Source organism: Curcuma longa, chromosome 3, assembly GCF_044706935.1.
Source record: "Curcuma longa cultivar G26 ecotype Majalengka, Jawa Barat chromosome 3, ITB_CL_G26_1.1, whole genome shotgun sequence".
Taxonomy (NCBI): Eukaryota; Viridiplantae; Streptophyta; class Magnoliopsida; order Zingiberales; family Zingiberaceae; genus Curcuma; species Curcuma longa.
The window spans coordinates 12,699,557-12,727,395 of record NC_133863.1 but is presented as its reverse complement, the minus strand read 5'-3'; the positions used below and the strand labels follow the sequence as shown (position 1 = coordinate 12,727,395).

At 34.7% G+C, this 27,839-nt stretch overlaps 2 protein-coding genes across 2 annotated transcripts; both read left to right on the top strand.

Annotated features, from left to right (window-relative positions):
• The first annotated feature begins 45 nt into the window (after positions 1-45).
• Positions 46-10,464, top strand: LOC141825427 (uncharacterized). The gene is given in 5 exon segments (XM_074712810.1): positions 46-254; positions 257-324; positions 395-540; positions 837-955; positions 10,044-10,464. Coding segments are annotated over 5 exon segments (606 nt in total). The 5' UTR covers positions 46-83; the 3' UTR covers positions 10,146-10,464.
• A 1,084-nt stretch (positions 10,465-11,548) lies between these two features.
• LOC141824144 (zinc finger protein BRUTUS-like) lies at positions 11,549-27,273 on the top strand. The gene is made up of 14 exons (XM_074711385.1): positions 11,549-12,009; positions 17,009-17,317; positions 19,831-20,025; positions 20,114-20,472; positions 20,877-21,105; positions 21,186-21,354; positions 21,448-22,689; positions 22,774-22,945; positions 23,015-23,236; positions 24,282-24,419; positions 24,730-24,964; positions 25,085-25,144; positions 26,636-26,707; positions 26,896-27,273. The coding sequence occupies exons 1-14, from the start codon at positions 11,704-11,706 to the stop codon at positions 27,028-27,030; spliced, it is 3,843 nt and encodes a 1,280-aa protein (XP_074567486.1). The 5' UTR covers positions 11,549-11,703; the 3' UTR covers positions 27,031-27,273.
• Positions 27,274-27,839: the final 566 nt, after the last annotated feature.

Below are 27,839 nucleotides of genomic sequence, written 5' to 3'. Positions count from 1 at the left end.
ATTTAACCCAATCTCAAAATTGTCCTAACGCGAGCAGCAGCAAGCCAGCAACACCAGAAGCAGGCCCCAACAGAGAGGCAGAGATGGTGGCGAGGCTGCGATGTGCGATGGTGTGCTCGTCGAACCAGAACCGGAGCATGGAAGCCCACGCGCTGTTGAAGCGGCACGGCTTCGATGTCTCTTCCTACGGAACGGGCGCGCACGTCAAGCTTCCCGGCCCATCTCTGCGGGAACCTGCAACCGGAGCATGGAAGCCCACGTCTACGACTTTGGCACCCCCTACAAGTACATGCACGAAGACCTCCGCCGCAAGGACCTCGATTTGTATACTCTCTACCCCTTGATTCTCCCTCTTCCACAAATCGTCGCTCTTCAATCTCGCGACCGCTTACAGGTACAAGCGCAATGGGATACTGCCGATGCTTAAGAGAAACCTTGGCGTCAAAAACGCGCCACAAAGGTGGCAGGACAACGCCGCTGATGGTTGCTTCGATGTCGTCATGACCTTTGAGGAGAAGGTGTTTGATATCGTCATCGAAGGTCAATTGCTTTCTTTCCCTTGCGATATTACTAATATTCCAGTCATTTTGCTTATGAGTTTGGGGCAAATTGCTGCATTACCTAATTTGGGGAATTTGACCTAAAATGTTTATCGATTACAATTTTATTGGAAGCACTTTGTCGCCACTACATTTCTGTTTTCTCATGGTTGAGTGATCGATCTTTGGTTTTATTCAATGTTAATTTCTTCTTAGTTCCTGCAAAAACAACGATAATGTATTTTTTTAAAGCAAATTACTTAAGTACCTTAACATTTCAGATTTTTTTACGTGCAGATCTTAATAATCGGGAGCAAAGGCTGACAAGAAGTATACTAGTAATTAACTTGGAAGTAAAAGATAACCACGAAGAAGCTGCTGCTGGTGCCAAGCTCGCTCTGGATTTATGCCAAGAGGTAACGTTTGCAGGCCCGATTTATGTGACATAATCCATGTGTGAGCTTTTTGGATTTAGTTGTTGCTGATATTTTTGGCTTGTTGCTCTCTCTCTTAAGACCTATTAGTTTAGTTGATCTACCTTGCTTAAGTATTGTGAATACTATTTTCAACCGCCCTGCTTTCTGGTCATATATTTTGCACAGACATATTATAAAATATGTGCACATGTGTCTTTATCGTCCAAGTCATGCTCCCTTAACCTCATATCTATCCATCACCAATATCACTGAATTTCCAAGTCTTTTCGATATATCATAATAGCTGATTCAGTGCAAATATCTTTCTTTGGTACAACTCATTCTCATATCATTAACTATTAGTCGTAGTATGCATGAAAAATTAGTCTTTTTGGTTCTATGCAGTTTTCTGGGGTAGTTAAAAAACTGTACTAAAATTTGTCACATCAATGCCAAATATGTTTTTTCATGTCAATGTAGACAGTGATGTCCATGTAGGCAATTTGACATGTGAGTTGTATACTTATTCAACTGAGCTTGCCTTCTTTTTTTTTTTTTAATTTTATTGAATTAAATATGTATCATGTTAGCTCCTGAAACTCACAAATTGGGTTGAGAGAAATATGGCCTTCCAGTAGTTGTATCATTTTGGGATATTCTCTCTTTTTAGCCCATTTTTCTATGTTTGCACATTTTTAGATAACCTCGTGCGTAACTTTCAATTTATCAATCAAATTGGAACTTAACTTATAAAGGGCTAACATAGCAGTCTTAAAGTTCAAAACATTTTGGCACACATGAAACTGAGTTTTGAATGTACTTTGCTTGCACCCCTTGAGTGGTCATAACTTCAACCTGTTGGTACACCACGAACATAGAACATGTAGTTTGCTTGTGTTTTCTCAATATATGAACATTTGGCCTGTGAGAACAGAATTTCTATATTCATCTAAAACCTTTTCCAATGAAAAACCACATTGAGTGTATTTACCATGACAAAGTATCTTATTGATCAACTGAACACCTAATTTAGACACCAATTCTCATGAAATAAAGCTACTTCGTTTTTTTTTGAAGTCTCATATTGTCAAATAACCAACTATGCTTTTGTCACAAACTTGGGGATGACTCAGTAAAGCCACAAAAGGAATTAGTCCATCATAGCTTCTCACATGCAAACTTGAAAGGTGTCGTGGGTGTCGATTGTCTAAAAAAGGAGGGTTTGCATGTGGGATAAATGTGGACTTGGTAGGTTTGCATGTGATAGTCTTCAAGAGGTGATGGAACTTAGGTGAAGTTGTACTCTTGTAAGCTTCTTTGCGTTACAAAATAAGTAGAGGATGCTCTTGTAGAGGCAACATGTGGAACTGTGTCATTCAGTAGTTCTTTTGGAGGTGGAACACCCAAATGTGAGGATGATATCATGCTTTAAATTGTGGACATGGAAATGCAAGGGAGGATATAGGCGAGGACTAAAATCATATAGGAGAGAAAGCCAATAAAATTCCTGTTCTTCATATATGTACACATTAGAAAACTATATATACTATTTCCTCTAGAGAACAAAAGTCAGACAAGCAATGAACTTCCTCTTGCCTTTTCCTTTTGTTTCCTTTTACCCTTTCATCAACGGGTTCCCTTGGAGCCCAGACATAACAATTGGCAAAGAGCAAGGTCACATGACTAAGAAGGAAATTATGATTTCAAAGATTCATAACCCACTCAATGCTACATGTGGACCTGCTCAACATTGCATGTGATCTGTATGTTAGAGGGGATCATCCCAAAATGAACTGATCCTTTTTTGTTCTTCCACTCGTTGATTCATTGAACTCTCTTCCATTCCAGCAAGAGTTAACTAAATCTTCTTTAGATTATTTTGAAAAAAAATGATTCATCTATGAAACTCTCGTTCAACTAAACTGAATCAGAAACATTTAAACCAAAGGAGTGCAGAGTGAACAACTCTAGTTAGGCTGATGAATGTTCAACCAAATAGGGAGTATGTCCTTGTATGTCAATTGAAAAAACGTTTATATAGGATGCAACAGTATGTTGGACCTTTGTTTGCTAGTCACTTTCACTCTTATACACTTTGGTATGATTAGAAGCACAATGGAGTATTTAGCGTTTTACTCTTATTCACTAGGTTTAAAGATCTCCCTTTGCACTTTTAAGGCGAAGGGAATATTTTCTAAATGCAGGGTTTTAATTTAATTTTATTTGTTGACGTGGGCAAAATGTTTTGTTCCACCCACCGACCTACACATGAGAAGACTTGAAACTCCTAGTATGTAATGGACAAGCCGATTACTGGCATTAAAAGTGATGACGTCGGTGCTTGTTGATACTCTTGTACACTTTGTCTTTGCCCTTACCTGTTAGATGATTAGAGAGAGTGTGGTAATCCTCATTGGAGGCACGTGACATCTTCAACCCTATAAAGCAAAACATGTCAGTGCTATCACATGGAATGTGGTGTACTCGCTTGATCATGTTGTAGCCTTGGCATTAACTTGTGCCTTATTCATTTTGGTGGTTCAATTATTGGACTTGGTTTGGACACTATATTCATCTATGAGCATTTCACCCAATTGTTTTCATCTTTCTTTTTCAATATGCAACATTTGTTCCGTCAAAGAAGGGTGGACGCACTGTGCTATACCCTCTTGCATTGCGATTTTTTGAATGTACTCATTAAGTTGTTAGTCTATTGGGAGTGTTCTTGTGCATGACCACTTGTTGGATCAATAGGTTAGGCTAGGGGGGCGAATAGCCGATTGCTTGTTCGTCTGCAATTTGATTAATACACAACAAAAAATAAAATAAAATACAAAACAAATTAAAAAATACTAACAAAGGAAATTTTATGTGGTTTGGAACCTCCATTTTCTACTCCACAGCATATGTTTTTTCGATAAATCACTCCTCAAAAATCATTATATTTTCTCCTCAAATATTTTGGAGGTGGAGAAACGTCTTACAATTTCTTCTTTAAAAAGAATACTTACACAAAGAATAAAAATACAAACCGAACAAGTGAGATCACAAAGTAATTGAAACAAAAGACAGTACTTTTTAATAACCTTTTCATTGCTCCTTTGTCCCCTATTTATAGACTATCAATCAAGTTTCATTCAACCTTCATTCTATTTTCTCAGTGCTAATATAGTTGATTGGTTCAAGCTTGCAGTTGACTAATGTATCATTTATACGCTTTAACAGTAACTTTGGTAAACTAGATTTGCCATTAGTTGATTGATCTTGTTGAAGCTTTTAAATCATAAGCCATTGCAATTGTTTTGTTGTAATAGACTAATTTTTTAAATGGCTCAATCTACTATCAACGGTCTACTTCTTATAAAAGCTTCGAGATCAGCAATTGTTGAAATAAAATAATCCTTCCCTTGTAACAGAATAATTGTTTCTTTAGTCATCTTAATTTGCCATTAGTGAGCACCTTTATACTAGAGGACAATTAGTCTTTGTACAATATACACGTGCACTCAACTCTAAGCTCCACCTAAAGTTATATGTCAAGAGAGGATCCTCATTTAGGACTTCACGTCACAAGCCTTGCTTCTAAGTATTCTTCATTTGTCAAATGTCTAGTCATCCTTGTCATGCAGGAGGGACTTCGATTTGCTAAGCCCTAGTCGCCCTTGACTTGCCAAGTGGAATATTTTATTAATCAAAAACTGAATATTACATAGAGAGACAACACTTTTATAAATTCAAATGCTAATTTAAATAGAAAATAAATAATAATAAATGCTAAACAACATAATCCCATTAAACTACTACCAAGTTAAAACTTTAACTATATTTTTACTCAATTAAAAATCCCAAGTAAAATAGAACCATTTCTAAATAGCTCAAATTCAGAATTCAAATGTTATTTTCATTTTATTTGTAATGTTCTCCTCCATTGAGAAAAACTTGACTCGATGTGAAATATTTGTATTTTTTTATTGGGCTTAGTTAAAAATTGATTCACTTTATTTCTCCTTCTAAGACTAGCTTGTTTCTTTTCTTTTGGTTATCCCTTCTAATAACTTGAGAAATACACCTTAGGTTATCATGAGGTGAAAAGATGTCCATGTTTCCATAGCGATCATAAGTCATAGAAGTGATACCGTTGAGATAAATCGATGAAAGTATATCCTGCGACAAAGTCAACATACATTGATCATCCATGATGGAGGTTCAAAATTCTCTTCAAATTAGTATATCTTCAAATTCAAAATTTTAATTCTCCTCACTTGGTGCAATTAAACAAGGGTAGAAATCAAAAGGATGTACATTACTATTTTGTTAAAAATCATCTTTTTTTTTCAAAAAAAACTCTTATTTTAGCGCTCTTGTAACGACTACATTTTAGTTGCTACATTGTAGTTGTTATGTGTTAAAGTAAATTGGTTCAATAATTTCTTGTTAGTTTAATTTAATTAAAATTACTATACACAAGAGTACTTTTATATCAAAAGATTCTTTATCAACTTGGTCAAAATTTACTCAAACTTGACTAAAATCGATTTAATTTGGTTAAAATCGTTTTAAAGTTATTTAGAAAATGTTGAAGCTATTTTGATCAAGTTTGAGCAATTTTGACTTAGTAAAAAGGATTTTGATATAAAAATACTTCATGTGTAGTAATTTTAGTTAAATTGAATAAAAAAGAAAATATTGAGTTGATCTACTTTAACACGTTGTAGTAGGTATGCCAAAGCTGCTACAACAGTGTTGGAATAAAATTTTTTTTTGGGATGAGAAACATGTAACGTGCTATTCTAATATTTTTTTAAAAAGGGGTACTCTTTTGATGAAAACAATAATAAAGGTGCCCTTTTGATTTTCTCCCATTTGAACATAATGCTCCTATGGTAGATGAGATGGGAGAAATTAACCTTAAAGGCTTAAACCCATTCTAAATCCACAACCGCAAAATGATATTTTACCATATGGTTTTATAATTTTGTACTTTTTAATAATCATTATTCAACATAATTTTATTTTTACTATTGACATGTCTCTTGTGTCTGTTCAAAAGAAATCTTAATGTGATGATTAATAGGCAAGGAAATAAGTTTTGTAGCCATGAATAATCAAAAAAGGATGTATATTGATGAAAGTTTTATTTGTTTTTTAATTTAAAATTGATCTCTTGGATTTCTATCTCATCAAACTTGACTTGTTTAAATTTCCATTTTGGTTTCTTTGGATAATATGGATGAGTATGATTTAAGTCTCTTGGTTCTAAAGGGGTTCTAAAGGGATTGAGACAACATGTATAAAGCTTTAAAGGAGTCATGGAGATTTTTTTAGTCTCATTAGATTCTTTAGAGGGTTCTTTTATAGTGTTTTCGAAGGCTTTTCTGAAATGCCATTGGATAACACCTTTTGGGCGAATTATTGTGATAATTGTTAATCTTAACTCCTTTGGTGTCTCTCTTCCTCGATTAATGTGCGTATTTATCATGGTTTAGATCGTCTAATTGGGGCATTTATTGGTTGCCTAAGTACATGTTCATACTATCTTAAACATGTTTCTTTAAGTTCTTTCAATAGGCATAATCTCGACTTTCTCTCTAATATTTTTATTTTTTAACTATCTATTCTTGCTTGTATATATGCACATCCACCTTAACATCCTCGTCTCTTCGATTCTCATCTTTTGCTCATATGCTTGATTGATAGCTTAACATTTAGTTTCATATGACATAGAAACTCTAATTGTCATTTTGTAAAACTTCTCATTAAACTTTAGAGGTACCTTACAAACACAAAGAACACTTGATAGTCCATTTCAACTATCCTACTTATATCATATGTAAAACATCTTTATCAATCCTTCCATCCTTTTGCAAAAATAATCCTAGATACTTAAAGCTTTTATTTATCGATAACTTGCTATCTTATATTTTAACAATGGTCTTATTATGTCTACTATTACTAAACTTAAATTCTATATATTCTTATCTTTACTAAGCCTAAAACTTTCAATCTTTTTCGTCAAAATTCAAATTTAACATTTATTTTTTACGTGTCTCATTGATCATCTGTGAACAACATGCACTACAGTAACGTGTCTTGAATGTGTCCAGTGAGTTGATATGGATTTAAAGTTGATCTTTAATGTAATATATTTTTATAGAAAATGTTTTAGCTAATCCATTTGGAGTTTTCACTCTTATCATTACATCTCAAACATATTCTTAATTGTTTCAACATGCGATGCTAACACCTTTCTTCTCTAGAATTTTTTCATATAATTTTTCTCGAGACTTCATAAGTTTTTTCTATGTCAATGAATACCATGTGTTTATTTTTTCAGAAACTTTTCAATCAATTGTATGAGATGTATAACTTCTATCGCTGGCCTCTCAGGGTCTTTCAAGCATGAATTTAAATTAATTTTTTATCACCTTGGTCTTGTTAAAATTTTTTCTATCACTTTTATTCAAAGTTTCATTGTATACCTGATTAGTGTAATGCTCCTATAATTCACATAATTTTGTATTCCTCCTTTGTTTTTACTCATCTCGCATTTTCTTTATTTTCATTATCAGGTTGAATAGTTTCGTAAGTCATTCAATATCCTATTTCCTTAGGCATTTCCATATCTTTATTGGAATATCATCCACTTCAAATACTCTAGCTACTTTTTCAGTTTGCATTCAATTTAATGCTTCTTTTACTTTTGAAATTTAAATTCCCTTATAAAAATTTAAATTTCTATACTCCTCTAACCTACTTAAATTTTCTAAATTAGTCTCCTAAAGTTTCATTAAATAATTGATAAAAATACCTCTTTCATTATTCTTTCATTTCCTCATCTTTTATTAGTATCCTATTGCATCTTTAATGCATCTTATTTGGATAAGATTTCTTATTTTCTTCTCTCTTGTTTTAGTTGTTTTATAGATATACCTTTTCCCTTCTTTCGTATCACGCTATCGATACAAGTGTTTAAAAGCTTTATCTTGGCTTCACTACTTTCTTCACCTCTTTCTTGAATATTGCATACTTTTTAAAGTCTTTTCATTCCTATAAGTGTAGTAACTTATAAGTTGTTTTTTTTCTATCATTTTTTCTTGTACATTTTCATTCTATATTTTGTATTTAGTGGTGCTCATTGTGTTGACTCACTGAGCACGCACTTGCCCACTATTTTTAAATTTAATTTGAGTCGCCATATATTTCTTTTAATACTTGTATTCCTTTTCTCTCTTTAAAAATATTTTGTTTCTCATCCTATAAATTCCACCATTTGTTGATAGGAGCTAAGTATGTTTTTCTTTTACTGTACTATGCTTGAGGTGTGTATCTAACACAATTAACTTATGTTGAGTTGTTTAATTTTCTCTGGAGATGATATCATAATCTATATCAATTTTTTATCATAAGAAAGTTAATTGTGATTTATTTTTCCTACTTTTGAACATAATCGGATGTTCTTCTCTCTTCTTGAAAAACGTATTAATTATTATAAGTTCATATGCTATAAGGAAATTTAATATAGTTTTTTCCTTCTTCATTTCTTATTTCAAAATCATGGCCCCAAGCACCATGTTATATTCCTCGTTTCTTTCTCCTAGATGTTTATTTAGATTTCTGCTTATTAAAATTATTTCGTTTGTCGAAATTTTTTATACTATCTCATCCAGGTCTTCTAAAAATCTATGTTTAGTGTCTTCATCTAATTTTACTTTTAATCCTATTTTCTTTCCTAATTACTAATAATTAATCGCTTAACGAATTATCTATAATAATATTTATTTCATTTCTTTAGTTATTGTATCTACTGCCTCTATTGCTTTGTCAACGAATGTTCCTATGTTCCATATTCCACATATAATACAATGGGTATTTTTATAATGTTTGTTCTTATCCAACATAAGGTATGAAAACTCTTGCATATTTAATACTACACCTAAGTTTTCATAGAGATATAATGTTCCTTATTGAGATGTTGCAATTGAACCCTACAACACGTTTCTTCTCGGGAACAATCTAATATTAGCACAATAATTTATTGATTCATTATAACATTTGCTTATGTTTTATACTAGTTTGCAACCTAACACAATCCTCTTTTTTTATCCGGGCTTGGGACTGGTCATAGCAAAGCTTATTCGCTATGGATGGAGTTTACATTAGATAATGTTTTAAAAATGAATGATAATTAAACTAAATAAGAAATTGTCTGAATGATAATGATATTTGTGGTGCTTTTTCCCTTGTGATAACATAGTTTTCAAAAAGAGGATGAACATAATTTTCAAAAAGAGAGGTGTTTATAATAATAAAGATTATGCGACTTTCTTTATGTGGAAGTTGTCGATGACGGATTGTTTTGCACTAAATCCAATTACCATGTATTAGATCTCGATGAACCCTCGTAATTCTTGTTTACAAGCATTCTTAGACAAGGTCCCAGATGTTGAAATTAGATCCAATAATTTACTTTAGAGATGGGATGCTCACTGGTACCAAAGGGTTGGGTGTTTCTATGGGTCTAGAAAACTCAATTCTTCTTCATTGAACAAAGTGGGATCCATGCCTTATGTTTGCCTTTTTTTCCTTTTTATTTCTTCAAGACTTAACTTTCTACATGATGCATCAATTGTTTCTTCTTGGGGGAGAACAATAACAGACAACCATCTACAAATTTGTTGAATGAGAATTTGGTCATGGTCCCACAGAATTCTGACCTTATCAAGAATCCACTATTTTTCTATAGTGGCGAACAAACCATTCAATGTATGATAAACTGATATAGGAATAATAGTCGATTATGTTGAATTTTCTTGTTTCTAGGTGGAACTCTTGGTTAGCAGATTGTTTGGATAACTAGCTGAATTTTTATTTATTCAACTAGGTCAGGTACGACATAGTTGTGAGCTTAGGCAATGTGTACACCATTTTCACTCTGTAATGATCACTTGCAAAATATTGCCTGAAATAAGTTATAACCTCAGCTCTATGGTGAAGAATTATAGCTATATTCAACCACGGTTAAACTTGCATATATTTGTGCATACAAATTTATATTGAGAAGTTAACATGTTCGTCTATCATTCTGCAGATTGACGCGGCAGGTTGCTGGGAGGATGAGATTGATGACATTGTTTCTAAATTCGAGAGACAACACAAGCGAAAAGCTCTTTATACTATCTCATTTTATTAGAGCTGGTGTGGATCAGTAAGACTACTCGAAGTCGAAGCTGGGTTAGTTCCAACTTCCTGTTTAAATAGAGGGATATGCTCGGTTAATTCATGCTATTTTATTTTACCAAAGTGTTCATGATGCAAATGGGGGCGAACCCGTGCATTTGAGGGATTTTATTAAAGTGAAAAAGTAAATGATGTTAATCAATCTTACATGATGGAGCTAGAGAAAGAAATATAGTGAGAGAAAGAATGAGGTTTCGATGTCTTTATCATTGTTGGTTTTCTCTCTTTTGCACATCCTTGCGGTCTGACAAGGATGTGCCTAGTGACGATCTAGTTGTGTGCAAATCCTATATTGTTGTGGTATCTGTCAAGTGCTTACCTAATTATGGTCTATCTTTCCTAATCGTATGTTGCCCTTGCTCCTTTTGATAGGGTGTCTACCTAATTATGGTGCGTCTGCTCTAATCATGCATTGCATGGGGCAAGATCATTCTTATCATAACAATACTAGGGATGGTTAGGGTTGGAGGCCTTAAATGAGACTAGCGAGGTCTGAGACACTTAGAGAGATAAGTTGTGTAAGGAGCTGGGTTATAGACTCGAGTGAAGTTTCTTCTATAAAAGGTGGAATCTGCCACTTTAGCGGTCCCACACGATTGTTTCTATGATTATCTGTGAAAAGGTAAATCGAGAAACTACAGTTGGTTATGACGGAAGAAGATATTGTTTGGCTTCGTCGAGATTCGAATCCTTGTCTTTTTTTGTAACTCTGTTCTATCGTAACCAATTCAACTATGTCCCAGAGGCGGCAAACATTCTGAAGGTTGAGGGTAGAGGGGATTGTTAAGTACTTTGGAAGCCAAGGAAAGCTAAGGAAAGTACTCTCATAACCAACACCTTTACACTAACACGAAGAGTTCGAATTAGAGAGAGACAAAGTAAAGAGGGAAGATATCTCTTATGCAAATATTTTTTTGATTTGACATAATTATGCAAGAATGAAGAAATTTAGTAATTTAATATTTTTAAAATTAAAATTTAATTTAAAAAGGAAATTTAAGATTTATAAAAATTGTGAATTATTTTTAATATTATTTTATTAAAAAATAATTCAAAATTTCAGATGACTCATGTAGGCCTGATCTTGAGTTGATCCGGACCATTTCCATTCGACACGAGAAAAGTCCAGAATTGTCGAGGGTGGACCGAGCCAAACAGACACCTTTCGCAAATGGGAGATGAATTGAAAATGGCTATTTATTGGCACGTGCCCTGCCCACTTCGGTGAAGTGCGAGACTATGGTCGAACACGTGCGACGCTCTCCCCTGCCGACGTGGCTCCCCCTTTGGCACGCGCCACGCTTCCCTTATCAACGCCCATGGAGGAGGGCCGAGCTCGCTCGCCCATGGCTCGTTGAAACGCGAATGATACATTTCTAATTTCCACAGAGATAAAATTGGGAGGAGGAGGAGGGTGGAAGAGGAGGAGGCGGCGGCTCGAAGGTCGTGGACGTCGTGGTGGCTGCTGGAAGAAGGGATCGAAACCCTAGGTCGAATTGAGGGAAGTCCCCATGGCGACGCCATTGGCGGGGGACGGAGTCCTCGCTCTGATTCCGCAGGAAGTTGTCAACTCAATCGATCCAGTGCAGTCTTCTCCTGCGCCGGCTGTTGCAACGGCGACGTTCGGGGGCTTGCCCGAGAGATCCCCGATTTTGATCTTTGTTTATTTCCAGAAGGCCATCCGGTCGGAGCTCGATCGCCTCCACCACGGCGCCGTCTCCCTTGCAACCGATGGAAGCGGCGATGTTCATTCCCTGGCGGAACGATGTGTATTTCTCTATGATATATACCAGCACCACTGCAATGCTGAGGACGCGGTATGTGTTTATATTCGCAGACAATAATTTAACCGTCCTTTTTAGCTTAAAATTTTTCCCTTTGGGGCTTGGAATTTGGTCAAATAGTTTCCGGTCAAAAAGATGCGATTTGTTTGAAGAAGCTGGGCATATAGTGGTCGGTTTCTACCTTGAATTGTAGTTGCGTTTTCATGTCTGGAAATGAATCCTACCTGCAGATCTGAAATTTGACAAATTTGGGGGAATTGTGAGTAGTACTGTTTCCTACTTTTTAAGTGATGCCTATGATCTGAATCGCATGATTCATCATACAAAGTAGTGTTTAAGTAGGTCATTGGTTGGGTTCATAATTCTTTGATGCCCTCTTGGGTGTTTCCTATGCTGATAAGTACCCAATTATCCTTTGTAAGTATGAACATATATCACTACTAGCCGTTCTTTGTTGCTTGATTAGATTTCCTGATCAGAGAACGATATTCATCTCATGGCCCCAGGAGATTAAATGTGAGAAATTGAGTTAAGGTAGAGGCCAACAACTGATTTAAGAGTTCAAACCGTGAAGGGAAAATAGTGAATTGATGTTATTAATTGCTTTATTGCATACCACGTGAGTTAAAAACTTTAAATAGAGCTCAACACTAAAATAGATTGATATAGCTGAATCTGAACAATTAGGACACATGGCTTTTGCATGATATTATTTTTGATGAACTACATTTCTTTAAGTCAAACAATTGTTTCAATATGATATTAATATGACTTTATGGTGTCTGGAATATTGTTTAAATGTTTCTGTATTGATTATGGAAGCCATCTAGTTTATGCTTTGATGTTAGGATATGCGCTAGGGATAAGATGTGCTATGGTCTATTGTGCTTGACCTTTAGTTGCACATCATATGAAAATTTTCTTTTGTGCGTCATCTTCTCTTGTAAACTAAATTTTTAGTTGCCTAAATAAGGAGCCACAACTAATGTATTTGGCGACCACAGTGTGTTTGGTAGCTATTTTTATGCGCTAGATGCACACAAGAGAAATGAATTCTAGAAACAATAATAAAGTTCAAAATTTTTTAAAGAATGTTAATGTGGAGTTATATTCTCTCTTTGAGATAAAATATTGGTTTGTTAGTTTTTGTATTGCCAAAAGATGAAAAAACTTCGTCGTTTAAACTAGCTTTATTCTTAGTGGTTCATCCTTGGCTCAAGTTTTTTTAGTTTTTGTTTGACCATGGGTTTTATATATTTGGAGGGATAAACCATTTGGCTAGCCGCCATGAAAACAACTATAAAATATGGGATCTCAGTGGGGGATCCACTGATAGGGCAACCTTGTCATAGGGCATTTGTTGTAGGCATTCCTTTTGAGGTAGGTTCAATGTGTGACTTATCCACCCCTAGGGTTCAGTAGTTGTGAACTACAAGAATGAATGTTCCTTTTCTCTAACTTTATGATCATCTTCTTCTTCTTCACCTATCTCCGCTTCAGTCTTCCTTTTCCATCTTCTCTTTCCTAATCACAATAAAATAATTTTTTAATATATATATTAAATTAATAGGTCTTGGGCGAAGCTTCCGGAGGCATTGTTGGTCTCGAGCGAAACCTCCGGAGGCGTCGCCAATCTCCAGTCTCGGACGAAACCTCCGAAAGTATCATCGGGCCCGGTCGAAGCCTCTGGATAGGTCATCTGGCTCGGGTGACGCCTCCAAAGGCAGGCAATGTGTTCGGAGATCCTGTCGGAGGCATCGGAGATCCTGTGTGATGCCTCCGACGCCGGTATCATTTGTGCCGGTGTCGGTTTGCTGGCGGAACGAGATGTTTCAGCCGTATCGAATGAAACGACTCAAGATTTTAAGTCATGAGTGGAATATCATTATAATTAAATCATCCTTTGATGGCGAAATTGTTTTGTATTATAGAAAAGAGAATTAACAAAAAAAAATTGCCAATCAACTATAATAAAGGAAAAGATATTAGTTGGTTCACTGAAGGGGAGCCTTGGCGCAACGGTAAGGTTGCTGCCATGTGACCTAGAGGTCACGGGTTCAAATCCTGGAAACAGCCTCTTGCCAAAGGCAAGGTAAGGCTGCGTACAATGGATCCTTTCCTCGGACCCCGCATGGCGGGAGCTTCATGCACCGGGCTGGCCTTTTTTTTTTTATATTAGTTGGTTCACTTTATTTTTTCTCATGTTATGTGGTCATTTAAGTCGCATTACTTTTTTTTTTTACTTTAAGAAGAAAGTTTGGATTGTAAACGGGTGACTAAAATATTACTTATTCACATAATAGCTTGATATAAGTTGTTTTGTTTTTTTTACTTTGCAAATGCTGGTAGATGGACCAATTGAACAACACCTTTGCAGAATGTAGGAGAGATGTTGTTAGGGTATTAAGATATCTTAAAAGTGTAGATAGACTAATATGTACCCAACAAATATATTAATCATTCTATCCAATTCATAATTTCACATAGAAAAAAAGTCATACAATGTAAAGAAAATAATATACAATGGAAAAGAATCAAAAGAACATCCTTTTTTATCAAATCACTAAAGGGTCACCCTCTTTTGATTTATCATCAAAAGGGTGCCCCATCTTGTGTATTATGCCAAATTTCCCCCTATAAACTTTCCTAAACTTTAGTACCTTCACTTGTTTCCTAAAAAAAAAATTAGATTGGAAGTCCAACCGAGACTTTCCTTTTCCTATTACGTTTCCTTCACCAGTCTCTTGCCCTTTTAATCACCGTTCAATGAGATTCTCTCTCGATAAGACTAAGCTATGCAAGCTGTAATAGTCAAGGTTAATACGGAATATTTAGACATGTTTATGGTTTAGGTTTTAGTTTGTTATGAGCTGATTTAGAGATTACTTTTTGTGATGCTTTGTTCATTTTTTTAGTCTTTATGCTTTTAGAAGCCAATGAAGTTATGCTATTGTAGAAGCCCTAGGGGATTGTCTAACAATTTTAAATAGGCTAGATGAACTTAAACTGTAGAAATCTATAGTAGTTTTGGACCTTCTTGCATGTCACTTTTGATTTATTTTTTTAAAGTTCTTTAGGTTTATGTTACATTGACATATACTCCTTTGCTCAAGTTTAAGAAACAAGCACTCCTTTGTGCTTCTTAAAGGAGTGCTCTATATGGATCTAAACTCTTAAAATTTACAAATGAGCACTTCCACTCCCTGAAATTTAATTTTGGGCACTTGTAAGTCTATGTAGTAGTTTTGGCCAAAACACTTATGTAGATGTAAACTGTAATTTTGAAGATGAGAAAATAATCCCTCTGCTATGTGTTTTGGAGTTTTTAGAGTGATTTTATGCTATTAGTTTTACTGCTTAAGTACCATTAGGTTTATATATTAGGTCTATATAACACTTGGTCAAAATTCTAAAAGCTGTTACATAAATCTAAATTGCTAAAATTTAGAAAGTAAGCCGTTTATACTGATCTTTGCATCCCTTGGAGTCATCCTATACTTTTGTTTTCCAATTTTAACTAACTTAGGTGCATATGATAGCTTTAGTCAAAAGTACTACATATACCTCTCAAAACAAGCATACTGGTATGCTCCCTGTAACGTACTGTAATTGAGTTGTTCTATATCTTTAATTTTAAATTTGGGGCAGTAAAGGCCTTATAATAGTTTTGACTAAAACTACTACACAAAACTAAAATGCCTCAAATTAGAAAAAATGATTCCTTTGTTGTGACTTCTGGAAGTTCTGAAATCATTCTATATTATTATCTATATTGTTATTCTTTTGTTTAAGTACTATTAAGAATATATAACATTTTTGGTTAAAAATGTTACATGGATTTGGAGGCTGTGGTAGAGGCCATGGATGAGAAGTGTAGTTTTTGTTCCTTTTGGACAGAGGATGGTTGCTCGTACGAGTGCTTGTTATCAATATTATTAGAGAGAGCCTGAGCGTGTTATTCGTAAAAAGTGGTCGATAAAGCTGCGAAGGAAGAATCTTTCATTCCTATGAGTGCTGATAGAGTTTGTTAGACAGAGATGTAAGTTGTTGGGAGAGTCAAATCCACAAAAAGCTCAAAAGTGACTTGATAACCTAGAGGAAGCACTAGGGATCATGGGCTGTGCGGAGGAGCTAGTACCCTTTTCACCTACTATCTTATTGAAAATGCCTGCTCATGGTGAAAATCCTAGAAAACTCTATTTGAGCATGGCAAATCCAGATCACTTGTGGTGTGTCAATCCGCCTTTAAGTAGATGCATCATGTCTGTCTATAACTTCTAATATCAGTATTTGAACTTGATGGCACAATTATTTTTTCAAGATTTTATGCTTCTCATAATATATCTAGACAGATTTCTCATAATATATCTAGAATATAAGTTGGACAATATGGGTACCATTTGATAATTATCAAGTCTGGTGCATATGCTTTTCTTTATCTTTAATGTCCTATGTCCATGTCTATGTTTTGTGAATCTGAACTTATTTCTCATGTTCATTTCTTACATATCTTGAATTGTTAGTCTGTTTAGATTCTAAATGGTTCTTTTGTACGGTATGTTTTGGAACATAATTTTTCTATGCTGGTGTTAAAATATCCATATAGTTTCAGTTCTATTAGTTTCACAAAGTTCTTGACATCTGCAGGAATACTTACCTGTTCTTTTTTCTCTGACTGTTCACTTCATAAAGAATATAAACATAAGTTTGAAATCTGTACATTGGACCTATGACCATGACTTGATGAAGTAATTTTTCTGATAGGCTTACTATTTTTCTAGGATGTTGGCATTTTCTTCCTAACTTTCGTGAATATTTTTTCTTTATTATGGGTGAAGATATAGTGTTGTTTGTTTGTTTCATCTTGACTTGGTGCCTATCTTGAGATATCATAAAATTGGGTGCCAAACAGAAAATATTCTATTCAATGATCTTCTGTGCATGGAAGAGGTTGTTTGTGATTCATATACTTTTTTATTTGTGTAGCAGTCATGGCCTTGTGCAAAGCTGATATGATCTGTATGTATTCCAGGTTATCTTTCCAGCTCTGGACATACGGGTCAAGAATGTGGCAAGAACATATTCTATTGAACATAAAGGGGAAAGCCACCTTTTCTATGATGTGTTTGTTTTGTTAGTTTCACATGTGAAAAATGAGGATCATATTCGGAGAGAACTTGCTCTTCGCATTGAATCCACAAAAATTTCATTTGGCCAGCATATGCCCAAGGAAGAGAAGCAAGTATTTGTTTCGGAGGATCATTTTAGAAGAGAACTAGCTTCTTGCACTGGAGTCATAAAAACATCACTCAGTCAACACATGTCTAAGGAAGAAGAGCAGGTATGAATAAAAAAAATCCTTTTATAATTTATCTTTTTAATAAATACGAATTATTTAGACTTTCTTAATATTGCTATTGATATATCTATGTTTGCTTACACCTTGTGAGGTAGTTGTTTAAGCTAGAATGATTACATCATTAGAACTTCTTCCTTGTATCTTGTACTGTTTGATTTGAGAGGAAAAACAGTTGGAAAAATAATTGTCAGATGTTTTATCTTGCAGTCTATAACTTCAACTTCTCTTGATTGGGTTTGACATAGTGGTCTGAAATTCCTTTGTAGTTGATTTACTATATTTGGTGTCACAGATTGTGGTAATCAGTTATTGAAACCTTGTGCATCCGAGCATTATTGCTAAAAATGTTGCTTTATTGGTTCAAGTGTAATTTAGAAAATGGGGCAAAATACTTCCGATTTAGTTTCCTTTTTGGAGCCTTTGAATGTTCTGTGAACTTGGTCACCTCTTGAAAGCTATATTATTTTGCTTTAGGAAGAGTGGGATTACATTTATTGTTAGTCTTTTGTTTTTCTTTTTTGATCTTGACTATGGGGGAATCAGGTAAAATAATTGGTCGCTTTCTTTAATTCCATTTAGGTATTTGTATTAATTGATTACAATGAGTCAATACATCGATTGTTTAATTTTGTGATGGAGATATAATTCATCAGTTTCTTTCTATGCATGGTTTAAAGTCTTGACCCATGGTTACTATGAATGAAAAAGATCATTCTGCTCTTGAACCGAGACATGGAACGGAGTCAGCATTGGCGCCATGATATCCTTGTCCTCACAATCTCTCCTCTTGTTAGCCGGCGAGATATGTTACAATTTTAGATTGTCATTCTCCTTGTGAGCAGAATCATTGTCAGCACCTTAATCTCTTGGTGATTCTGGATTGTTATTCTTCTAGCATTGTGATCTCCTTGCATTCTCACTTTCTGAGTAGCAATCTCCTCAAGTTCTGGTAACACCCTCTAGGTAGGTTCATCCTTCTCATCCTCTACCTCATGTTTAGGACAACATTCTTCTCGTGATCTCCTCATGTTTCGATAGCGGCCTCCAAAATTTTTGATGACACCCTCTAGGTAACTCCTCTTCCTTGCCCTCTGCCTCATGTTTTAGACAACCTTTCCTTGCGATCTCCTTGTGTTTCAATGATGGCCTCCCAGTAAGGTTGTCTTCTTTGTCCTACTTATCTGAGCAACTGACACCATACTATCTGCATGGCCAAAATAAAGTGTGTTAGGGACCAAAACCTTTACTCACAATCTTTACTTCTGTGATTGATCAAAATATTCTATCCTTCTTATTAGAGCAACCAACACCATACTTATGGCATGACCAAAGTAACATAAAAGTGTCTCGTTCTTCTTTCTCCAACTTAATGGAGCAAGCGACACCATAATGTTAGCATGACCAAAATAACATAAAAGTGTCTTGTTTTGGTTATAGGGACTAAAACCACAAAATTTTAAACCTTACTTCTTGATTGACTGAAATAATATAGTTTCATAATTGACATTATTTCTATCTTTATATCTATTATAGTTTTTTATCATTATTCCTAAGTAAATAGTAAATGTATTGATTATTTTCCTTGTTGAATGCAAAAAATATATGTTTGATGGTTTTTGAGGAGTTTGTTATGTTATTAATTCAACTTAGTGATCAAAGAAAAAAAAGTCAATACTTCATCAGTGTGAAAATTGATAGTTATTGCTTTAGTGTGTGGTTGAGAAATTGGGATGTCTTAGAGATAGATGAAGCTTAATCCTATTTGTTTACAATATAAGGTGAAACAAGGTATACCTTTTTTAATTAGAATCAAATGATAAGATATCTAGAATGATTGTAGTTCATGGATGTTACAGCACCAACATGAAGTTCAAAAGAGAAAATATTATATGTTACCAATTGTTCACTCTTTCATATTGTTTTCAGGTTTGGTAAAACTTCATACTTCCCACTCAACTGTCCTGTATTATCTTTTTTCTTCTAATATATGTTTTCTTCATCCTAATGACAGTGTGGGTATTCAGCTTTAGTCTTCATTATATTGCCAGCTTTTTAAAAAAAAGGCTCTTATGTGTCAAGATTTGCACCAAAAGTTTGCCAATCAATCTTTAATCAGAATATAGAGCAAATAGTCAAATGAGCTTTGTTCAATTTTTTTTGTTCCCCACCTGGGAGGCACAGGTTCAAGTCCTAGAAACAAATGAAGCAAACTGAAGGTCACCCAGTTGTAATGTTTTTACTAGAACATTAACAAGTGAGGGCATGGACCTAGTTTCACTGTTCTTTTTGTTGGATTCATAGCTCATTACAACGAGTTACTGCTTGTTTTATTTTCATTTGATCTGTTACTTAATTGTTTTTTAATCTGCCTGGTTAATTAATGATCACTAAGCATTTGTTTAGAATTTGCAACACTTTAGATGTTTCAAGTTCTATTTCTATGTGATCTTCTGCTCTGAAGTCAGCTGTGGTTAATTTGTTTGGTGATGGTACAGGTCTTCCCCTTGCTTATGGAAAAGTATTCATATGAAGAACAGGCCGATTTGGTGTGGGAGTTTTTATGTACCATCCCTGTGAATATGATGACAAAGTTTTTTCCTTGGCTTTCATCATGTATTTCACCTGATGAACATCAGCATGTGCTCAACTATTTGAAGAACATAATACCCAAGGAAAAGATTCTTAAACAGGTAATATTTGTTTTTCTGCAAGGTTCCACACCCTCACGTCCAAAAATCATGTGACCGGAATTGTTCTATTCATTTTTTTGATATGTAGGTAATATTCACTTGGATAGAAGACAGAAGCATGACCAACAAGGGTGAAATGTGTGTTGATGATTTTCATTCACAGAGTTCTCTGTCTGGCTGGTCTGATGATAATACTGAGAGGCATGTCTATCCTTCTGTTCTTTCTAAGTCTGGAAAGAGAAAACATAATGATTCAGATGGTCAAGGCCCGGATCATCTTGAGTTGTATCCAATAGATGAAATATTGAATTGGCATAATGCTATTAAGGAGGAATTACATGATATTGCAAAAGATGCAAGAAAAATCCAAAATTCTGGCTATTTCTCAGACTTATCTGCCTTCAACAGAAGGCTTCAATTTATTGCTGATGTATGCATCTTTCACAGGTAAAGGATTTTTGTTTGATAATTCCTTTAATTGAAGCAAAAAAGTTATGAATTTTGGATTAGGACAATTAGGCGTAGCTCCAGGGATGATAAAATGGCAGACTATGTGTTGAGGTGGTAATGACATGTTTAAATGAAACATATATTTTATAGTTAGATGAGTTGAAAAATATTAGAATGAAGATGTAAGAGGCAGAGGGACTTCAAAGAAAACTCTACTAATATAATAAAATTGATTTGATTGAATTAAAAATTATTAGTGATATAAACTTGCAGTGAGTGCAACGGAGGAATAAGATTTCCCCAAATAGTTGGGACAAGCAGATGATAATGATTTGTCTCTTGATTTTTTAGTTGCTTGAAGTTATATAAATTTGGATAAGGATTTGCCTGTGCAAATGCAGTTATGCGGAGGATCAAGTGATATTTCCGGCAGTACTAGATAGAATGGAGCCCCTTCTGCAAGAGCATGCCAACGAAAAACTTCAGTTTAACAAGTTCAGGTGCTTAATTGAAGAAGTTCAGTGTGCAGGGGCTACTTCTTCATCTGTAGAATTCTATTCAGAATTGTGCTCACATGCTGATCAAATAATGGATACCATACAGAAACATTTTAACAATGAGGAAGCTGAGGTAGGCTGTCATCAGCAACGTAGAAGTTTACAGTTCACATTTATTAACATCTGAGAATATGTTATGATGTTGTCTTTTAGGTTCTTCCTTTAGTCAGGATGCATTTTCCTCCTGAAAAACAGCGAAATCTCCTGTTCAGAAGTTTGTGTGTTATGCCCTTGAAATTACTTGAACATGTGTTGCCGTGGTTTGTTGCGAAGTTAAGTGATAATGATGCAAGTACCTTTCTGCAGAATATGCACCTGGCAGGTTGGATTGCTTTCTCATTTTGTGTCTTTCTGAATCTTTGCTGTGTCTTTCCCCGTGTCATATAGGCCGTCTAACACTTATATCACGTGACAGCCTCATCCTCTGAAACTGCACTGGTGACACTTTTCTCTGGTTGGGCATGCAAAGGTAGGAACGAGGATATTAATAATTCTGGAAAGTTTGTATGCTTCACTTCCAAGGCAATAAGCTGCTTCTCGTTAGATGATACTGCTGACACAGAGGAAGATTGCGGAGAGAAATGTGCATGTGTTTGTCTACTTGGATGCAAGAAAGATGTAACATCCACTGAGAACAATGCTAGACCTGTTAAACGTGGCAACTTTTCAGACGTGTGTGGGAATTCCAATGATGGTGATCCTTCAGAAAGTAATGACATTGAAAGCGTGCTGTGTAATAAAAAATCCTGCTGTGTACCAGGATTAGGAGTCTCTAACAGTAACATTGGATTAAGCACACTTGATGCATCAAAGTCTTTACTGATCTCGTCTTACAATTCTCATGCTCCTTCCATTAAATCCAGTCTGTTTATTCCAGATATGGAATTGAACTCATGCAGCAAAGAGAACACATTGAGGCCAATTGACAACATATTTCAATTTCATAAAGCAATTTGTAAAGATGTGAAATATTTGGATGATGAATCTGGAAATCTTATACCATATGATGAAGCCGTTCTTCGACAGTTCATTGGTAGATTTCGCTTATTATGGGGTTTATATAGAGCACACAGTAATGCTGAAGATGATATTGTCTTCCCTGCTTTAGAGTCAAGAGAAACTCTTCATAATGTAAGTCATTCATACACTCTTGATCACAAACAGGAGGAGAAGCTCTTCAAGGATATTTCTGAACTACTTTCAGAACTTTCACAACATCATGATGGCTTGGGAACAATGAATTGTGATACTGCAAATGGAAGTGAATCTGGCTCTTCTCATCAGGTAATTGATTGCACAAGAAAGCATAATGAACTTGTCACTAAACTTCAAGGAATGTGCAAATCTCTTCGAGTTACTCTAGATAATCACGTCTTTAGAGAAGAACTTGAGTTATGGCCATTGTTTGACAAGCATTTTTCAGTAGAAGAGCAAGATAAGATTGTTGGTCGAATTATTGGAACAACGGGAGCAGAGGTCCTCCAATCAATGTTACCTTGGGTAACCTCTGCTCTGAGTCAAGAGGAACAGAATAAAATGATGAATACATGGAGGAAGGCAACCAAGAATACAATGTTTAATGAGTGGCTAGATGAGTGGTGGAAGGATACTTCCTCTTCAGCAACATCTGCAACAGAATGTTCTAGTCTTTCAAAAGGTGTTTTTTCATCAGACCGTGTTTTATTACTCCTGATTTTTCTCTTAATTTAAATAATTATCAATATATTTTTTGTCCATGCAGTTACTGATTGCCAAGAAGGTCTTGAGCAAAATGATCAAATGTTCAAGCCTGGTTGGAAGGATATATTTAGGATGAATCAGAGTGAGCTTGAATCAGAGATAAGGAAGGTTTCAAGAGATCCAACACTTGATCCAAGAAGAAAGGCATATCTTATGCAAAACTTGATGACAAGGTTTGTGTTCTTTAAATTTTTGGTCATGCTGTTAATTCTTCTAAAAGCAATTTCAAATGGATTTTGTAGTCGGTGGATAGCTGCTCAGCAAAAATTACCACAAGCCAGAACTGAGGAGGCTACAGATGAGGAAAGTATACCTGGGTGCTCTCCATCCTTTCGTGATCCAGAGAAGCAAATACTTGGTTGTGAGCACTACAAGAGGAACTGCAAACTTGTTGCTGCATGCTGTAACAGGTTATTCACATGCAGATTTTGCCATGACAAAGTTAGTGATCATTCCATGGACAGGTATCGACATTATTTCTGATGAACAAATTACAGTTTCTCAGTCTATTTTCATGATATTTAAGCCAAATCTATGCTGATTCTAGATAGGTTGAGTATTTGACACATTGTATTGTATTCCCTTTTTATGTTGTATATACTTAATTAATATAAAAGGTTATATATATCTGTTAATGAAGATTTTATCAATGTGAATTGGAAGTCAACCAAGTTGCTTTTCCTGTGCATTTATGTTGAAACTGTTTATTATTATTTTTATATAATGGTCTCACTGTTTGACAGTCTAATGGAATTTGTAGCAAGAAGACAAATGTGGAACATAATCGGTTAAAATATGACATTTCACTAAGGATGTGCTAGGAGAATAACAACAGAATGAAAAAAAAGAGTAGTTAGGAGCCAAAAATAGCTGAATTCTGTCTTAATTGCTGTTATTAAAGTATTCATGTATCTGTCACCGCTGAAAGTAATATTTTGATGCCCAAAGGTGGAACAATCATTTGCCTTAAAAAAAACTATTCCTCAATTGGTTGTAGGATACTGATTTTTGAACCCTATTCCTTCCTAGGTCATGTTATGCTACGAGTGTTAGTTGCATTTTGCATTCGTGACTGAGTCATTTGCTTTATTGAGTCACGGTAAGTCTTTTATAAGCACAAGTTTCCTTGATTCAATTGGTTGCAGGATACTAATTTTTGAATCCTTATGTCTCAGTATGTTATGTTAGGTTTTAGAGTATATGTGCCATTTCAGCTTGGTGATTGAAAGATTAAAATAGGGCATCCAACCAAATCTGAACTGGTTAAAGGGCTCCTTTTCTCTGGTTTAGTTCTTGATCCCCTAGTTGCAAAGGAATTACTCCTGTAAAAGTGTATAACCTTGTGATTATACTTTCAACTGATTACCATTGTTTTCTCTTACCTGTAATTTAACAATTCTGTAAACAAATTAAAGGGCTAACACTTTGGGTCCATTAGGTAGGACTGTGATGTTAAAAATGTGTGAAAATTTGAAATTTTATGTGACCATTTTCTCTTGGTCTTTGTAGAAAAGCAACGAGCGAAATGATGTGTATGCGTTGTCTGAAGGTTCAACCTGTAGGCCCAACTTGCAAAACACCTTCCTGCAGTGGATTCTCAATGGCGAAGTACTATTGCAGTATTTGCAAATTTTTTGATGATGAAAGGTTGAACACTTAATTCTCAGTCCTTTATCCTTTAGTCAGCATTATGAAAGTTTCAATGTTGATCTATCTATTTATTTTCTATTGCAAATTCTGTAAGTTTTATTTGATAACATTTGTCAAGTATCTTAGCTATTTTGTTTAGGAACACATGGCTTTTATGAGAATTCATTCAAGATATCAACATTTTCGCATATGTTTGAGTTTTATTGCAAAGTATAACAATTATATTGTATGCAGAGCTTTTTTGGCAGCTAAACCCTTAAGTAACATGTGCTTTTGTTTCAAATAGCTAATACTTGAAGTGTTCCAGGAGCGTGTACCACTGTCCATTTTGCAACTTGTGTCGTGTTGGAAAGGGACTTGGCACAGATTTCTTTCATTGTATGACATGCAATTGCTGCTTAGGAATGAAATTGAAGGAACACAAGTGCCGGGAAAGAGGTCTAGAAACAAATTGTCCTATTTGTTGTGACTTTTTATTCACATCAAGTGCAGCAGTAAGAGCTCTACCTTGTGGACATTTCATGCATTCAGCATGCTTCCAGGTATGCTTTGTTTCTCTTAAATTTTATCTGATGAGGATTTTTTTAATAGCTGTGCTGTCTTATTGCATTTCTTTGGTTCATGAGAAAGGCTAATAACTTTTTCACTCTATGTTTGTGTAGGCTTACACATGCAGTCACTATACCTGTCCAGTTTGCAGCAAATCCTTGGGAGACATGGCTGTAAGATATTATAACTTCTTTCATGATAATTTGATACCGATGTGGTATGGACTCATTTACAGTAATTTATCCAAGAAGCAATGAATCTGGTTAACTTTGGCTTGTTCTCTCTTATCTTTTCTAGCAATTAGGGTAGGTTGGAGAATCACATTTCTTGCTTCAATGTTTCAAAGTAATATAAAGTCCTTGATTTTCTCTAGAAACTTCAATTTGTTAATGATAATGGCTGTTAGAATACTAAATAATTTTGCCAATTAATAGTATTTCTTGAAGGCTACTGTTGAAAAATTTCTTAACATCCCTGCTTGATTTGATAATCAATTTGTACTTGTATTTAAGGAACACTGTTACTCGTGACATTATCACTTGATAGCGATACAAATCCGTAACTGACCATTTCACTAAAATCCTCCTAGACTTTCAAAATATTCCTTCACCCTTGGACCTTTTAATTTCATTTTAGAAAACTTTCCATCTTGCACAAATTTAAATAACTATTTTACCAATCATTGATATTATCTATAACAATAAATGAAACTACTATACTATCTATAAATCTTGATTGAGTTCATTGAAATTGTTTTTCTTATGGTCTATTACGAATTTTTTAGTATAAAGATTACATTTGTATGGTATGTTATCATTATTTTAAGTTACTATTTTGCTGACACTTAAAAGTTCTTTAATTAGGGTAAATTTTTATTAGACTTTTCAATCTGAGCTGCATAAAAGTTCATCGCTGAAATTTTCCCAATCATGAAACCATCTTTTTGGGGATTCTTTATGTTTATTGACCGCAAGAATATGCAGTTGGTTCTGGTATTGTTAGGTTTTCAGCCCATTAACTTATTCTGGTCTAATACCATAACCCTCATTGGTGTTGAGTCTAGCTGATATGGACCTATCCCTTGTCCTAAATACTACCAATCTTAAACTTATCTTGACCTCCATACCTATCTTCATCCTATTATTTATATGGTAAACCACAACTAAATAAAGGCCAACTAGTTTTCTTCCTCTGCCTTATTTGCAGAAAACTTTCAGCTGATTAATTTTGTTTATACAGTATGCTCAGTCTTTCTGCTTTAGTCAAATAGTTACGGTTAATAATATGTATATTTCGGGTTTCATAGGGATCTCATTTAACTTGTGTTACTTCAAAACACTGAAAAGCATTCTCAATTTCACTATATCTGATTCATCTCTAAACCTTATATTGTGAATCAAGTGGTTGTTAAAATGAAAGGTTATTCTTGTTGAAAATGGCTTCGCAAAAATGAATGCGCAGGCAAAGTTAATTATTATGCACAAGGGCAAATGAAAATGGCTTGACAAAAATGAATGCGCAGGCAAAGTTAATTATTATGCACAAGGGCAACACTAGAACTAACATGTGTTGCAGCAGTAACCACCATGCAACTCTTTTTTAGAGCAGACTTTTGTGAATACAGTACTAAGTATTTTCTAACTGGAACTAATGTCTTTCTGCAGGTATACTTTGGCATGCTGGACGCCTTGTTGGCTACTGAAGAACTTCCTGAAGAATACCGAGAACGATGCCAGGTGAGAATAAAGCATAACGATACGATCAACTAACAAAATTTTCCACTGACTGAGATTTGTTCTACTCTCCCTAACTTCATTTTCCATTTTTTTGCAATAAAATTGGACAAATTGGGAATGCAATATTTTAAAGTAGTCTAGTTAGATTAAACGATGTGGCTAATTATTTATTAATTGGTGTTTCCCAGGATATATTATGTAATGATTGCGGCAAAAAGGGCACATCCGCCTTCCACTGGCTTTATCACAAATGTGGTTTTTGTGGGTCTTACAATACTCGGGTGATCAAGACTGACATGTCAGATTGTCCTACCTCGCACTAGGGGAAGAATCTTTGTTTCGTTCCCTTTTTCATATTTTTCCCTCCAGGAGTGTAAATATACTCTTAGCACTTAGCAGTAAATCACATTTCTGCTGTAGCACTCATCTCATAGTCCATAGCCTATCCATTTTTTTTTTTTTTGTTTTTGTGTTCAGAAATGCACAAAAGCGCAAATACTGATTCAAAATGATTGTTTTCCAACTTGTAGTGTGTGTTCTGCATCATGTCGCCCTCTTTAAGTATCGCAACGTGGATGCAGATTTTAAGTGCGATGATCCTCTGTCATGGAGCAAAAATCGTTCAACCAAATGTGACCGAATGACAATAATAATTTATAACAAGTAAAGGACAATAATCAAATGTAGGCAATTATGTCTCATGAAACATCCAAGAGTGGTGTCGAGTGAAGGGATATGCCATGTTTGTATATCAAAACGCTGCCAAATGCTTAAACATTTGATCTAAGTTTAAGGTGGCAAAATGACTTAATTTATAAAATGGTATGCAACACAAAATCTTTGGGCAAAAAATCAAAGGGTGTTTTTTTTTCAAATAGTCAAATAAGTAAAAATCTATCTTAATTTTTTTAAAGATGACATAACTGTTCTCTAATATTATTTTTATTATTATTTTATTTAAATTCTGAATTGATGGGAGGTATTGTAATAGTTACAAAATTATAGTTGCTATAATTATAATTTGTAATTATAATAGTTATAATTTTGTAGTTGTTACAACTACAAGTTGTAGCAGTCATAATTTCATAGTTGTTACAATATAGAAAATAATTTTAATAAAGAGGATTAAAAT